This window comes from Athene cunicularia, assembly GCF_003259725.1.
Source record: "Athene cunicularia isolate RWA chromosome 8 unlocalized genomic scaffold, athCun1 chr8_part1, whole genome shotgun sequence".
NCBI lineage: Eukaryota > Metazoa > Chordata > Aves > Strigiformes > Strigidae > Athene > Athene cunicularia.
In genome coordinates, this window is record NW_020799109.1 from 13,847,237 (window position 1) to 13,863,267 (window position 16,031).

Here is a 16,031-nt window from a genome sequence, read left to right on the forward strand (position 1 = left end):
TCCAACAAGAAGCATTTGGGGGGATTAGTGTACTACCTGTTTATTCAAGAGGATGTACAAAAAGTTCAGTTAACAGTTCTTTTCTTCGCAGCCCACAGCTGTGTAAATATTATCCCAGCCTCTCCTTTGACATCCATCTAAGCCTCAGACCTCAAGTGCAAAATGATACAAATGAAGCTCAACACTTCTGTAGCCCACCACTGTGTCCTGACACACCTAGGACTGAATATATGGCTTCTGCTGTGAGAGCAGTGATGCTGTATGATGCACCCCTGAAGTGACCTCATTTTCTAAAGACAGCTTTCCTAAGAATTTCCTAGATTTTAACCATGGAACTGAGTATGATGAAAGCTTTGTGAAATCAATGTACTGAGATTTGCGTGACAACCCTAAAAAAGCAGCCAAATCACAGTTCTGCATCGTTTACAACTGTTACCCCGCATAGTTTCTATTTTGATTGGCGCAGATGAAAAGCTATGTTAAGTTTTAGAAACTTCTCCTCATCTCTGCTTTCAAGTCAATACACTTTTGAAGGCTATTTGCCTTTCCCATTTTCTCTGCGGTAGTTAAGGAGATAAAATTCTTTCTGTATGCACCAGATATCCCTTACACAATGGGACAGAAATATTGATATTTTTATACTGCACAGTGGGTCATATTTATGAATTGATGCATGCTTCATCATAGCTCTAAATAATGAAACATTTTGGATAGATACAAAGTGCCTGAACATGTTCATCTGAGTACCTCCAGTTTCCACTGATCTCCCTTCTGAATTTCTTACAGGCTGATTTTGAAAAGGTAAAGCTTCCTTGGCATCAATGCTACCCAACAAAATGATTTAGTCAAGACAAAAAGTAAGGCAAAGCCTCCACTCTAATACAATTTTCCACCTACTCCTTTCCTATCACCACAAAGAACTAATGCAAGTCTTAGAGCTCCTGTTTAGGCCCACAGAGTTTAGCTGAACATCTCTTTCAGTTCATGCCAACATCCTGAAGAGTTTCTCTGGCGTTTTTTAGCCACAGAGATCAGCGATGAAGACCTTAATGCAATGCAGAGACCGCTGCTACAATAACTCCCTGCCCCCCCATGACACTCCTGACTCAAGCTGTGAGCCAGGGCTATGCTGCCCCCAGCCCACTGGAACTTTGGGGATACCCAAAAACCATTACAACATTAGGAGAGCAGTGAGGATCACTGGACTGTCTCCCAGCATGGGACTGAGCATGACAAGATAGGGCAACGGTTGTGGGAACGGACCTGCAGCTCCTCTGTGCAGATGGGGCAGGAGAGAAGAAGTGGTCTCTTGGTGCAGGATGAATTCACCTTTTCTCTTAGTCTCCCCTCTGGTAAATTTCTGGGAATGAAAACTGCAATACCTCAGCCTAATTTCACATTCTTTAAAGCTGAGATTCAGACACTTTGCCACAAATAAATATTAACTATATAAACATGCAAGTCACCATCTATGCTTATGTTCTCCTTCAGTGTAACTTATGTAGATTGCTGCCTATGTGCATAGCTTTCATTACAAATAAAACATAAAAGCCAATGCACATCCTGAAGAGCTATTTTTCTTTATTGCAACACCATTACATGAAGTCTACTAACATAAACAAAGATTGGACTCGGCTGTTTTTGAACAAATAACCATTTATTGTCAAGGCTTTTCAGGAGCTTTCATTTTCCTTTTTGAAAAAACATGATCCTGTGCCAACCTAACAAATGTGTAACATTAAGTAATAAAGAAAATAATGGGACACCCTGCCACACTATTTTATAGACAGCTTTAGACTGTCACAGCTGTACAAGTCTAAACTAAGACAGAAACCCAGTTAAATAAAGCAGACATATTGAATCAAAACCCCACCAGCAGAGTCCCTTGGGGCATAGCTGCTGTTCCTAAATGCTACAACTGGCCTTTCAAGCAGGAGGATGCACAGGAATAACAGTCCAAGGGCAGAGGAGCCCATGTGCTGCTCTCTCCTCCCTGCCACTGGAACAGCATGCAGAAGAGCACAACTAGAGACCCCTTTCCCTTTATCATCTCCTGGCACAGCGGCAAGGAGCACAGGACAGAGCCGTCTCAGCCCTAAATGAGCAGCCACGTTTGCAGTGGGGAAATCAAAGGAGAATCCCCCGCACCTCTGCTGTGCAGACCTGCCCGCTCGTTCCGTCCGCTGCATGGCAGCAGGTGAAGGTCTGCGCCCTGGTGCTCGATGAATGTTAATCCCACCAGAAATCTCCATTTTGAAGTTATCATGAATCTCTTAAATTTAGCCCAAAGTAATCACACAACAACCTATCCATTAGACAATGAACAGAGATTATTCAGCTTCCTTGTACCACAGCAAAACAGCAGCTTCCTTCCTGCCAGCGATTGTGATTGTGATTAACTGCGCAGTTCAAGGTGAAAGAAGAATGCGGTTCCAGGCGTGTATGGCTTCCTTTAACCTCAGCAAAACACAGTGCCAGATATTTCAATTAGTGTGTACCAAGGTCACAAAATCAATTTCTTATCACCGAAAAACACACATACTGTAAATTTCATTTTCAAGCCATAATCTCTAAATTAAATCTGTGTACCTAAAAAATATACAGTGCAAAACTGCAGTCCTTTGCCCCCCTCCTCCTCCTGCAGCCAAGCAGCTTTTTCACAAACATCACCTGGCTTTGTGCTCTATATTTAGAGCACAATGTTTGGTTAGATTCTAATCTTCTTGGAGAACGTCATTATCTCTTTCTTTGGCACATAGAGGCCCAAAGTGTCAATTACCTTCTTAAACTCTTTCATACACACAGGGATGAGTGGGGTTTGATATTCTGTCTGCCAGCAGCTCAGTCGGCAATTTTTCACAGTCATACACAGAAAAATTGTGCACCAGCATATCACCCTAGATAAATTACACATTTCATATGAGGTTGCAGACAACTTCACCACTCCTAGCCAGTTTATTCTGTGAGAGGAAAACAAACAAACAAAATAAAAGGAAAAACAATCCTAAAGAGAACACTCCTCTGCCATTGAACTCTTATGAGTTATTGAACAGAGACAAGTTAAAATGAGTATGCCATATTGGTGGGATATTATATGTAAATCGATGTAGCTGTGCAGAAGTGACATCATCATCTCTTCCATGTGTAATTCCCGACGATACTTTCATTGTTATATGGGGAACACTAACTGCCCCAAAGGCAGCTGTGGAGTCTGATGGCTGTAGCAGGCTCTGCCCTGCGCAAATCTAGGCACAGAAGATGTTTCAAGGAAGTGGAATTTATGGAAGCAATTTCTTTCCAATAAATCCCAGACTTTCCTTAACAAAACCTAATTTCAACTATACAACCACAGAACGAATAAAACTGACAATTTTGAGATTGCGTTACATTTTTTCATAGAAAAGGTTGCTTTTATTCACATGCCTACTGACATATATGTCCCTGCGTATGCAATTATGTACATTTAATATACATGTATGAGAATACATGTTCTGGAAATATCTTCCATCCATTAACTTCAAACCAGCAGGTGAGAAGAATGTATTGTTACCGTTGGACCTTTTGGGACTGCTTCAGATGCTAGAGATATAGGAAGTGAATCATATCTCTGGTAAACATGAAGTAAGCAGACTCTGAAATAATAAGTTAAAAGCTCCTTACATGAATTTTCCCACATCCTCTAAACACGTAACATATTGATTGATTCTTACTACCATAAAGCAGGATGAAAAGAGTATCTTCTCAAGAAAGGAAATCAGCTTTATTTGGCAAGGGTTAAAACACGTTTTGAATTAAACAAATAAGAAACCAGCCATGTGCAGCTGATCAGCTTGAAAGTGTGGGTACATTTTTGAGAGAGACAAATAACTCTTTTCTACCACATCATCTACACACATTTTAAAAACTCTTTTTAGATGCAAACAGGATTAATTTAAAAGAGGATATGATTACAGATGTAACAAGAGGAAGTTTTGTTTCTTCCTGGCCCATACAAAATATGCATTACTGTATTTTAGTCATGCTCAAAGTACCATTTCAAGAAAATGTAAACAAAAACCATGGGAAAAAAGATAGAGCTTCTTTTATTTTCTTTTTTTGGCTCAAATGTCTGGATGTAATGAGTCTATCAGGAGCTTGGTCCAAGGCTTATTAAAGTCAGGGTCAATCTTACAAATGATTATAGTGGACTATATCTCTGGCCCAGGCAAACTGTGTTTTCTGGCAGTAGGAAAGAATGCTAACGCTCTGAAGATTTCTCTCTATCTCATTCAAGTGAGAAACCGGGAGGGATTTTTTCATACGAGTGAGAAAACTGGATTTGGCACTTTGAACGCATAAAATGCTCTGAGTCAAAATTTTATGGACTCGGACATTTACAGAGGTAAGGAAATTGGAGTAAGACAGTCTCCACTGTGTCTTATTCAGCAGGATTGTATTGTTACTTCAAACATCCTGCACTGCTTTCCATGTGACTAATATTCTCATGGATGCATGCACTGTCTTAACACACTATCCCCGTTCAAATTCCCGATCTACTCTTAAAAGCTCCAACTAAAATATACTTTCAATAGTAGCTAGTTACAAAGAGCAATTTAAGTTATAAAAAGTAAACTCTACAAAAGCTGTTTTGACAGTGTTAGCCAAGGGTATGGCTATTTTCAGGAACAAACATCTCTGTCCTTTGTGACTGGAAGGCAACCCTGTAACAGCTGGTTAGTCCCCAGCAGTCTATGTATATCATAGCCATCAGACCTTCCCAAATTCACAGAAAAGTGTAACATCTTGCATATGAAAAAGCCAAAGCCATACATAAAGCCATAGGTCCCCAAATGGCCAGGAACCTGCTACACTGACCTTGTACACTGACATCCACGCTTTCCCAGGCAAGTGGACTGGCATGCACCAGAATATCAAATCCTCCTGGCTAATTTGTCCGGGTTTTTCAATTCCATGATCTGCCTACAGCTTTAATCTGGAATGTGGGATCAAGATACCTCAGCTGCATAACTTTGCAGAGGTCAGTGCTTAGTCTCTTCACTTCAAGAAAAGGTGAAAACATTCAGCTACATTATAACCAATGAAAATATGGGAAAGAGTAAAACTTTCTGTTCCCTGGAGAGGAACACTAAAGGCATGGGCTTAATTAAATATAATACCTACATAGGCAACAAACAGTATGGTGCCTCCTAACACCTGAGATCACCAAAAAGCCAGACAACTAATGCTGGAGTAGGAATTCTGAATTCAAAGATGACTTCTGCACTTTCACACAGCCCATGCTCTTGTTTTAACGTGTTCTATCCTGAAACCATGTAAAAGATCCAGCAGAATTTCGAGGGAAAGCAGCAGAGATTGGGAGACACAGGAGGAGGGGCAAAAAGGAAAAAGAATAAGGAAGAGTGTGCTGGTTTAAGGTGTTCTCCGGTTCCGGCAGGGCTTAAACCAGCACAAAGAGTGAGAGACAAGCCTAGAGACTATGAGAAGCAAGTCAAAATGGCTGAAAATTGGTGATCTGCTTTGGCCTCCAGAGTAGCACATCCCAAGTTTTCCAAGCTGTGACCCCCTGTGTTGAGCCCTGTTATTTGTGTTTGGCTAAGGCATATCTTTCTCCTTCTGTGCTATGCTAGAGCAGCTGCAATTTGCCTTTTTATAGCTTGTGGCAACTGATAGCAGTGAAATGAATTTAAGAAGTGTGTGGATTGGATCTTTCATATCAGTGATTTCAGACTATTTGGTAAACACAGAAGTGACATAAAAAAAAAAAAAAAAAAAAAAAAAAAAAAAAAAAAAAAAAATTTCTCTGGTGAACCAGCATTTGGCTTAGATCATTTTCTGTTGAAGAACACTTCTGAATAGAATGAAATGATTATACACAAATGTTTTACAGGGTCATGTTAATTTGAAAGGTAAAATTTTCCTCAAAACTATATACTGATTGGGTGCTGCAGAATAGCAATGGTGACAACAGTGAAGCAAAACAAATTCAGTGACTGCAATAAAAGTTGGGACACAGTGACATCATCTTAGAGCAAGGAGCTGATGTCTCATAGAAAAGCTTCTTTTTACAGCTGGCAAAGAAGAGTTGGTCGTATGGCCCTCAGAAACACAAGAAAATATGTTTGTGTTCAGATATTGAGTAGGCATTTAGTTTGATTCAGCTGAGTTTACACAAATTGCCCTGTGTTCTAACAGGAATTCTGTATTTTGATATAAAATACCACTTTGCACTAATGTATTTTCTGCCTCTGGAAAATGACAAATCCTCCTACACTGCACTTCAGAAAGAGAGTCAGTGCCTTCCTTCAGCACAGAGTTTCCCTGATAGCCTAATCCTTGCTCACTATTTCTGGAAGAGCTGTAACTATTTTACAGGTAAGACTGATTAATTTTGCAGTATAATTTGCAAGTGACATTTACAAGGGAATATTGTGCAGGGATATCTGGAAGGGATATTGCGTTCAGACTTTTCCTGCTTGCCTGCCTACCCTCCTGGAACAAACAGCACTGCTTCATTTTCCTTCCGTATTTTACAAAGTTAAAGTAAACACTGTGATCACACTGTTTACTTTAATTTCCTGCAGTGTGCCAGCAAAGCAGCAAATTGGCAGTCAGCAATCAAGAAGCAGCCAGTATTGAAACAGCAGAGCTGCTTAGGAAAGCATCAATGATGCCAACTCATTTTTTCCTGTTTTAAAAATAAAATATTGGCTTCTATGAAGTTTTACTTCTAGTCCAATCTTCTCTAAAGGATCTGAAATTTTGTTTGTTTTCTTTAATTTTGTTTTGGAAGAAAGCTGGGATTTTGAGCAACACCTAATTTATATGGCAGACTCTTTTTGTATAAAGAAATGGATTTTAAAAAGTGGCAAATATACACTATTTATCTGTAAAAAAATCCATGGCATTTTTGCACAAGAGGAAGTTAACTTGTCTATAAATCAGTGTTCCCTGGATATATTTTTATTTTATATGCCAAGAGCTCTAGCTGTTGTGCTTCGATAGGGTGTATGACAATGTGAAGCTAAAGCCTCATGCATTACATGCAGAATACACAGCTGCCCGAGGATGGAGTCCTAAAAGGCAAATAGTTATATTTTCAGAGGCTGTTCTCTCTCTCTAATGCTACATAAAGCAAGGCATATAAATACAAAAGAAGAAGTAAGAAGAGTGGGATAGTATTTTGTACCTCAGAGGTGTAAAGCTTGACAAGGTGACTCATTTATGGCTTTCTGAAAGTTACCGTACAGAAGGAATTTATTGCTATGTAAGTTATAATTCCAATATATAAAAGAGGCCAGATCCTACAATCAGTTACTCTCCTGAATATGTGCATTCCTACACATATTCTTACTGAAGACAAGGAGATTATGGAGAGGATTAGCTTTTTGTTAGACTGGCCAAAGTATGCCTTTGGAAAGTCCAAAACATGACCTAATTTAAAGTGGTTGATATCTTGTGGGAAAGATTGTAAGAGGATAATTATTTTAAAAGCCATGACTTTGACACCAGGAAATTAAATTCATATCTATATGTCTTTATCTATACACAGCAAATCCAATAATCTTGAGCTCTCTGCAGTCACTTAGCCAGCTGGCAAAGGGAGCAAAGTAAAAACTAACAAACTCCATTCCCAAGGTATGCTGACATCAGTGATTCATGATTCATCAATAATGGTGCTAGGAAATAAATGTAACAGGGCATTATTGCCTTTTGCAGCACAGTAAACTCAAGGGAAAATGTCTAAGTGTATCACATTGAAAAGACAGAGCTAGCAAAGAAATAATTTTTACAAGTATTTAAGAGGTGTTACAAGCAAGTGGAAGTAGAGAAACAAATGTAAACCTTTTAAAAACAGTAAGAATGTTACTATAAATAAAAAAGGACAGTTTTCCAGCTAAAGAAGCTTAAGAGGACTGACCTGAAAAGTAAAACTTTTTTTGTTCAACATTTTTATACGAGAAAGAATTTGAATTGCTTGTTCCAGAATAAACCCTCAAAACAATGACTGTTCTGCTTTAATTGTCTACCAGGATAAGCACAATGAAGAAATTGGTTCTTAGCTATGTGAAATTACTAATGTTGTCGACAGTAATTATGACTCTCACGACCTATCTAAATAACTAAAAGGGCAAATATGTAAACACAATGTACCATATACACTCTTCAGAAAATGCCTGTATTAGCACATAATTGATGATATCCTTTGAAGGTGACTGGACTATCATTGTAAAAGGCTAAGATTAATAACTGAAGAAAAATGGGTAGCTATCTGTAGACCAGCAGATACACCTGCCGCTTTCACCATACAGAACAGCAAGATCTAATACATCACTGAACAACTGAGGCTTTGCTTTATGTTTTCACAGCTTTAAACTATTTATGATAGAGTTTAGCCTATATTTCTAATTCTTTTTAGAGCCTACCCAATTAAAATTCAGGTTACTTGTTTATGCTATTAGAAAACTACTGCACAATATTAATAATGCGCTATGTAACATGATGCCCTAGAGAAACGTCATCTCTCTTTCAGGGGCAACAGCCACACAGTTCTGATACAAGCTTTGCTGCTTAGCTGGAGGGTAAGTGACTTTGGCGGTTGTTGAGGTATTTTACCAGAGAAAACGGTCTCCCAGCATAAGGCTTGCTTCAAACCATTGCCACTTAACTGCAGAGCAACACAAATACATCTAGTAGCTGGTTTGCCTGGACTGACACTGGAAATTTTATTTTAAAGACTGAGTTTTCAAAAACTTAATATAATTCTTAATAAACAACTGATTGATTCACAAGGTTTGTGAATGTATATTTCACTGTACTGAATGCTCTTTAAATGATTAATAAATTTTTAAATGAATTTTGAATTAAGTTTTCCTAAGAAAATATAGGCAAAAGAGAAAGTAAGAAAAAGATGCTCTATGAGAAAAAAGAATATAGAAGGTAAGATAGATCCATCATCACACAAATGGATTTAATAATGCCATAATGGATACATATATAATGTATAATGTATAACGTACTTAAGAATATCAGTAATGTCAGTGAAGAACAACATGTACCTTTACTGTAAATTTAATTGATGACTCATAATCACAACTTTCTAGAAAAGTACAGACAATGTAGTGGATACCAGATCATGATAGATAAGTAAATGCTGGTTTGATTTGTTCCAGGTAGTATTGCTAAAATTTGGCTTGTTTTTCTTCTTTTTCTGCATTATTCACAAGCGCAAGCCCTTGACTCTGCAAACATAACATGCACTTAACTTTCAAATCAACCATAGTAGTAAAATTGAATTAGTGCAAATACAATACTAGTGTGGTGAAGGCCATTTCTTATTTTCTTTTGACCAGCTCGATAGACAAATAATGATTGACCTATATTTAGGGCAAGGTTATCATTAAAATCAAGAAATATGTTTAGTGACTATATGACATGGGATGAAAAGTAAAGGCTGAGAGAACAGTGTTTGTATAGGCTTGAGAAGAGAAGGCAAAGGGGAAATCATATTGCCGTGTAGAGCTACCTAATGGGGGGTCACAGGGGTCTATAGGGGAGATGAAGCTAAACTATTATTAGAAATGTAGAGCCGTAAGTGCACATGAGAGGCAAAAGTTAAAAGCTGCAACAATAGAAACTGCAACTAGATATTGGAAAATAGTTCTCAGATTTATAGTAGTCAGACACTAGAACAGGGGCCCAGAGAGGTATGTGGTTGAGATACTCAAAAGTTGGCTGGACAAGGTCCTGAGCAACCTTCCCTAAGTTGGACCTACTCTAAGTGGGGAGCTGAACCTGCTCTGAGTGAGGAGCTGGACCAGATGACATCAGGAGGTCTCTTCCAATCTATATTATGGTATGATTTTTCTGATTCCTTATTGTTTACTATTTTAGCCAGTAATATTTCTCTCTAAGCATTCCCAGCTTAGAAAAGGGTAGACAACTTCCTTAGGAAAAAGGTTCTACATTTTCCTAAAACAATCACACTTCCAAGTACACCATGGCAAATGAGCTATAAAAACCCAAACTAAAGGTGGGGTGCATACCTGTGCTCATAACAAAACCAAAGTGCCTTTGTTATTGCTAAATAGCCCAAGATGCATGAAACACAAAAACTGACCAAAGAGATGGTTAATATTCATAACCACTTTTCAGGACACTGACAAATGACAAGATTCATATGAATTTCAGCCTGCTTGGAGCGGGCCATTGCTATATCTAACAGTACAAATAAGTACTAGAGCTATTCGTAGTGTGGGATAACTCAAAAATGAAGGCAGGGAAAAGATCTTTTTCTTTGGATGGAAGATAGAGGCATCTAGAGGCAGATCCCTCTGTAGAATTTCTGGCATATTTCCCTTGCAAGCAGCTGTAGTGGAAAAATTAACAATGGCCTTACATGTGGGCATGTCTCGGTGGCACACACACATCCTCAGTCTAGAGTAGCCCAGGAGTTGTATTAGTTGATTATGATCAGTTGCTAGGAAGAGTGGCCTGGTGCTGTGTGTGTGTGGATGAGGTGTGAGGGCTGTTAAAAGTAACAATCATGACAACGCCAAGCTTCAGAAGTCCTGAGTCACAAGGGAAGTTTCTGAAGCTGAATCAGAGAAGATACATCAGCAACTCTCATGGCAAAGGAAAGCCACAAAACAGCTTATACAGCTCATACTCAACTGAGATGCACGGAATGATATATTAACATACTAGGCTGAGAGTAAGTTGTAGAATTTCTCAGAAACTGCTAAAGTTTTTGCTTTGAGAACATGTCCGTGTAAGGTGTTTTGACACCTTGAGTTAATGAGCTCCTGCAAACTCATGAGCTCAAGCAAACACATACCAAAAATGCATATAGATAAATTTTTTTACCGTTACAGAATGTTATGCCATTTCCCGTATATCCTTGGGAGCAATAGCAGCCTGTTGTCCCACCCTGAACTTCACACCTGGCATCTTTGTGGCATGTCCTGTTGCAGTTTGCAGAAGTACATCCATAGTCTAGCAGACTGCAAATCAGAACTGGAACAAAGGAAAATAAGACTTGGTTGTTTATCTAAAAACTACATTCTGAGCTCTAAAACCAGGACAAAACATATCCACAAAATTGGTGTACTCCAGTAAAATTAACATTATTACAGACTCAGCTATATCACAGGATGTGGCAAGGGTCACCAAGTACTGGGACTTCTTTGTTAAAACTATCCAGGGGCTAGGAACAGCAGACACTGTAGATTAAGAATTTGTGTATATGTTCAACCAGCGTAAAATTGGTAAACAACATAGAAGTTACTCAGTGATCTGGGGAAAACATTTGAAAGGCTTTCAAAGCTCTGTATTACTTTCCAGTAAAGAACAGACATTTATTTGCACTCTGAATTATGCATTGAGTGTAATCCAAACTGCCCTACACATATCAAGTGAAAAATACCAAAGAAGGTTCCCCTGATCATAGTTTTTACTTTTATAAACACTTCCATGCTTGTGTAGCTAACCTGTGTTGCATGGTCTGAGAGATTGAAATGAACTTGTCACAGTATTTACAGCATTATGACATAAGGTTTTAAGAATTTACCAAAATTATTTAAATTTAATCTCTTAAAATACCATTTCCAAGTATTGTCTTCTTTTTTTGATCCACTGGATAATTCCTAAATGGTATAACTACTTTCCCACTGAATGAATGCATGAGGTTTTCAACACAAAGGAAAAAAGACTCTCTCCCTTTGAGAAAACTAACAACTCGCTGAATAATTATACACACCCTGTAATAGGTTAGAAATGAGGCAGTTAGCTCGGAAGGGAAAGTAAGTTTTTTACTTTGTAATTTATAAATTGCTAGTAGGACATAATGAAAGTTGCAGAACACAGAGACCCTTTTGGATGCTGTCTTCCCCTGCAGTTCTGCTTTTCCCTTCCCAAATATTATTCTGGATATTTGCTAGCCTAATGTTATAATTACAAGTTTCATTGCTTCAGGGAATCTCACTGAAGCATTGTTTTCTTGGACAAATTAAAATTTCATGAAAGATTCGAAAGACTAAAAATTACACACATTTATTTATTTTTTAACAATTATATATTATCTATATCAATTTAGGTATCACCAAGTTTCATCTTTTCCCTCAGTTTCTGAGAGCAGACTCCATTTTCCAGAGATTAAAACAGAAACTTGTGGGACTCTGTTGTCATTTTACTGTTCATAACATGTGAAATCTAAAAATCTCCCAAGCAGACATAGCGAGAGGGAAAAAACAAACCCACGGAAACCCACAATGTTTCTGCTTTTTACAGAACAAAACCCGCAGTGAAATAAAGACTGACATTTGTGGGATTTGGTTTTGGGATGATGCTGACCATGCAATTATTGAATCTGGTAGCAGCACTGACCAAAGCTACAAGAACTTTCAGTCCTGTGTACCCAGCAGCCTTCCACCATCTCCAACACACTCATTTCTCCTTGACAGACCCCACTCCCTTCTCACCTCCACTCCCTCCCCAGGGAAGGAGATTTCACCTACCTAGGAATGGAAGCAGTTTCATTGGTGATGCTGTTGCGGCACGGTGCCTGGTGCAGAGCCCCTGTGTCACAGAAAAAAAATTCCCTGCCTTAAAATGTAAGACCATGTGCAAAATACACACACGTGCCTATCAAGAGTGACGTCCTGGTGCAAGCACAGCCCCAACACTGCCCTTTGTCCCAAGTTTCACGTTCCCAAAAGTTCCTGAGACTCACAGGCAGGACAGGAAGGGTCAGGAGGGGCTGAGGACCTGGTCTTCTGGCAAGCAGGGAATAAATGAGAAGGGAATAAACGACAAAGTAAAAGAGGAGCAATAGCCTGGATCTTGCAGGGGATGTCAGAGAAGATTCAGGAGTGAGTGGGTTAGAGGAGCACAGGCTAAAGGAGCTGCTTGGGAGAGTGCCTGGGGCAGGGGGAGGATGAAGATGGAAGGAGGTGCAGCCTGCTGTCAGAAGGAGTAAAGGAGCAGCAGAAGAATAGTGGAGCAGATCAGGGAGGGTGAGTAAGAGGTGGGAGAGATTAGTAACTAACTCAGGGTTTATGTGCTTGAAGGTATGGTCTACATGCTTCCTTCCACCTTTTTCTGGTGAGCTGAATATATGTGAGCCCCAAGACTCGTTTTTTTGGAGACAATCTTGCCTGACTGCAATCGTTCTTCCTACTGCTTTCTTTGGTTTTGAGACAGATCCTTACTGCAGCCAAGCAATATTGCTTTAAGAGTAATGGCCTGTGAGGAAGTACAGGAAATCCACTGAACTCTGCTTTGTGAGGAAAACAAAGAGTTATAATCAGGGAGGAAAGAGGCAGGAAGGCAATTGTATGGCCAGGAATCTCAGGAACTGAAGGAACCAAAGTTTCTATGAGTTCAGTGGGACTGAAACAGGGTGTGTGTAATAGGACGTATTCAATATAGTTGATGTAGTAAAGCATTTGGCATGTCTTTGTGTAAAATGTGAGAGCAGTTCTATCCTCGTTATAGCATCCTAATCAAGACATCAGTGTGTACTTATATGATGCCTGGACATGGCAAGATTTTCTCTAATCTTGTTATGAATGATGCAGATACCATCATTTCCCAGCTTCCTGGAGATGGCAACTCACATATTAAAGAATTGTAAAACTGAAGCATTGATGCATGCCTGTCTTTATAGATGGAAGCAGAGGGACATGCACATACAGGCATGATGTTAGAAGCATGGACAATCTCTCTAAACTATATAAACCAGACATGAGGCTGTGGAATGTCATTGTGACAAATTATCTCATATCTGGACAGACAGTTTTGAGGTTGGGAGTTTCATATGGAATGAAATGAGAAAGCATCAGCCTGCTCTTAGGAATTATCTGCAGATATGGCAACATTTTTTTCTAAACTTGTTAGGAACTATTTGCTCACCATCATTTTCCAGCTTCATGTTCATTGCTGGCTGGAGTTCAACGGGTTAAACTTTGGGAGGTGTGAGGCATGTAGAAATAGCACGTAGGTGTCTGGCTGGCACAGAGTACTTCTGTAGCACCTTGGCAGAGAGAGAGTAAGCTCCAGTAAGCGGATGTTAATTTTTGATGAACCACAGAATAATGAACAAATGGTCCAGGTGTGGGAAGAGTATTTTTCTCCTGTTTGCTTTTGTGAGGGGTGGAGGACTTAAAGGGGAAGAGAGGAAGGGACTAGGAGTTAGTTTGTTTTGTTAAGTTTTCCCATAATCTAATGCACAGAGACACAGAAGAACAGAAAGTCAGATGAACTGAGAGGAGCTTTGATCTGCATGTCCTGTCCTTCGTGCTGACATGAACTGTATTGTAAACTCGGCTTGTCTGAACTAACTTAAAGATCCTGCAGCTAAATTTCAGTGGACTAATAAAGGCTTCGTTTAGAAAGCCTATAATGCAGAAATTCTATCTTATTGCCCTGTGCCTTTGTACTCCCCCAAATCAACTAAAAGATGTTTAATAGTAAGCAAGTGGGGAGAGGAAAAAGTTACATCCTAAAATTCAGGTTCTAAGAGCTGAAAACATACTTTTGAGAAGCCAGAGTTGTACATTTCAATAACATCTAGATATCAGCTTTCTGCAAGGAGGGTTCAGACTGCTTGGAGAGCAATTTCATGAATCATAGTGATAGTAAACTTACAGTAAAAAGTTTAATTCCTTTTCTGATTCAAGGCCTAAGGACACAGGAGAAATTGTGGATGACTCAGAAAACAGAATCTCACTATAAGAAGACAAATGCTTCCTTTCCTTTTTGCTAGAAAAGTACATGATAACTTACTTTTAGTAGTCAGCGGTTCAAACTCATCAAGGGGACCATGCCAAACACATCAGGAAACTTTCCATCTGGAAGAGTATTGCTGAACTACTTACCCCATGCACAGGTAGAGTGGATAACATCAAAGGTGGTGCATATGTCTAACTGGCAAATGGTTTACATTGTGACTGGCAATGGTGAGGAGGAGCACATAAAGAAGAAAGATGTGGAAGAACAGAGCAAGGACAGAAGAAGGAAGGTTAGGTCAAGAGGAGCTCTGGATGATAAAAGGAGCTTCGATCAGATTTAGAAGGCAATAGGGAGACAGTGAAGAAGAGGGATTTAGGAATATCTTAATGAGATCTCAATACTGGGAGCAGTGGATTACTTTTGCATTAGACTACTTTAAAAACTGGCTAATGTGAGTGTCATTTAGAGGCTGAAGACAGCAAGGTCGCAATAGGCATGGATGTGGAGAAGGATGGACTTGACAAAGATTTTATGGGGAGAATGAAGAGGAAAGGGAAGATTTCTGAGACATTTTGGAGATTAAACCAGGAGGATTTACTGATAATATCTATTGGCATATAGGGATAAGGCATTAAACAAGTGGAGATGAGCAGGTGAACACATGAGATGAGAAAGCAGACACTTTCAAATTTGTGCTGTCAAAATTTTCAACATATGCTGAGAAAAAAATATTGAGGTGTCATAAAACTGAAGTATTGATGGGTGCCTTTATAGACAGGGAGGAGGGACATGCACAAATATGCATATTCCTGGAAGACTGGAGAATATCTCTAAATGAAACAAAAAGGGTACAAGAATGTGTAATGTCAGTACTGCAGAATCCATCCCTGCTTGCCTTGAAATAAAGAAGCATTAAAAATAGATGTTTGTGGAAACACTCCAAAAGACAGCTTTTCCATTCTTACAGATGCGAAACAAACCCCCAATTCTATACTTAAATATGTTGTTCGTTTTGTAAATGGGCTCATTTATCTTTGCAAGACTGAGTTAGGAGGGCATAAGTAAATGAATATACCCAGGTTAACATGCTTGACTTCAAACCACACGTTTTTGATTACTGATCACTGTGATTACAATATCTTATGTGTGGCTGTAGAAGTCTTATTTTTTTTTTTTGTTTTGTTTTGTTTTGTTTTGTTTTGTTTTGTTTTTTTTTTCTGGTGAACTGATAGGAAGACATCAGGCTCCTCTTAGAAATTACTGGCTATTTTCCAAGCTTTGCATCATGAAGAAACATATTTATT

General features: G+C 39.0%; 1 protein-coding gene across 2 annotated transcripts in view; it reads right to left on the minus strand.

Annotated features, from left to right (window-relative positions):
- ADGRL4 (adhesion G protein-coupled receptor L4) overlaps positions 1 to 13,135 on the minus strand; it is a 77,446-nt gene extending 64,311 nt beyond the window's left edge. The window contains exons 1-3 of one of the 2 annotated variants that reach the window (XM_026854390.1): positions 13,090 to 13,135; positions 12,513 to 12,573; positions 10,864 to 11,013 (exon numbers count right to left, since the gene is read on the minus strand). In XM_026854390.1, the coding sequence (XP_026710191.1) occupies positions 10,864 to 11,013; positions 12,513 to 12,534 (172 nt within the window). In that variant the 5' untranslated portion in view covers positions 12,535 to 12,573; positions 13,090 to 13,135. Of the gene's footprint in view, positions 1 to 10,863; positions 11,014 to 12,512; positions 12,850 to 13,089 lie in introns of those variants that run through there. The other variant, XM_026854389.1, reaches the window with a different exon arrangement.
- Between the last annotated feature and the right edge of the window lie 2,896 nt (positions 13,136 to 16,031).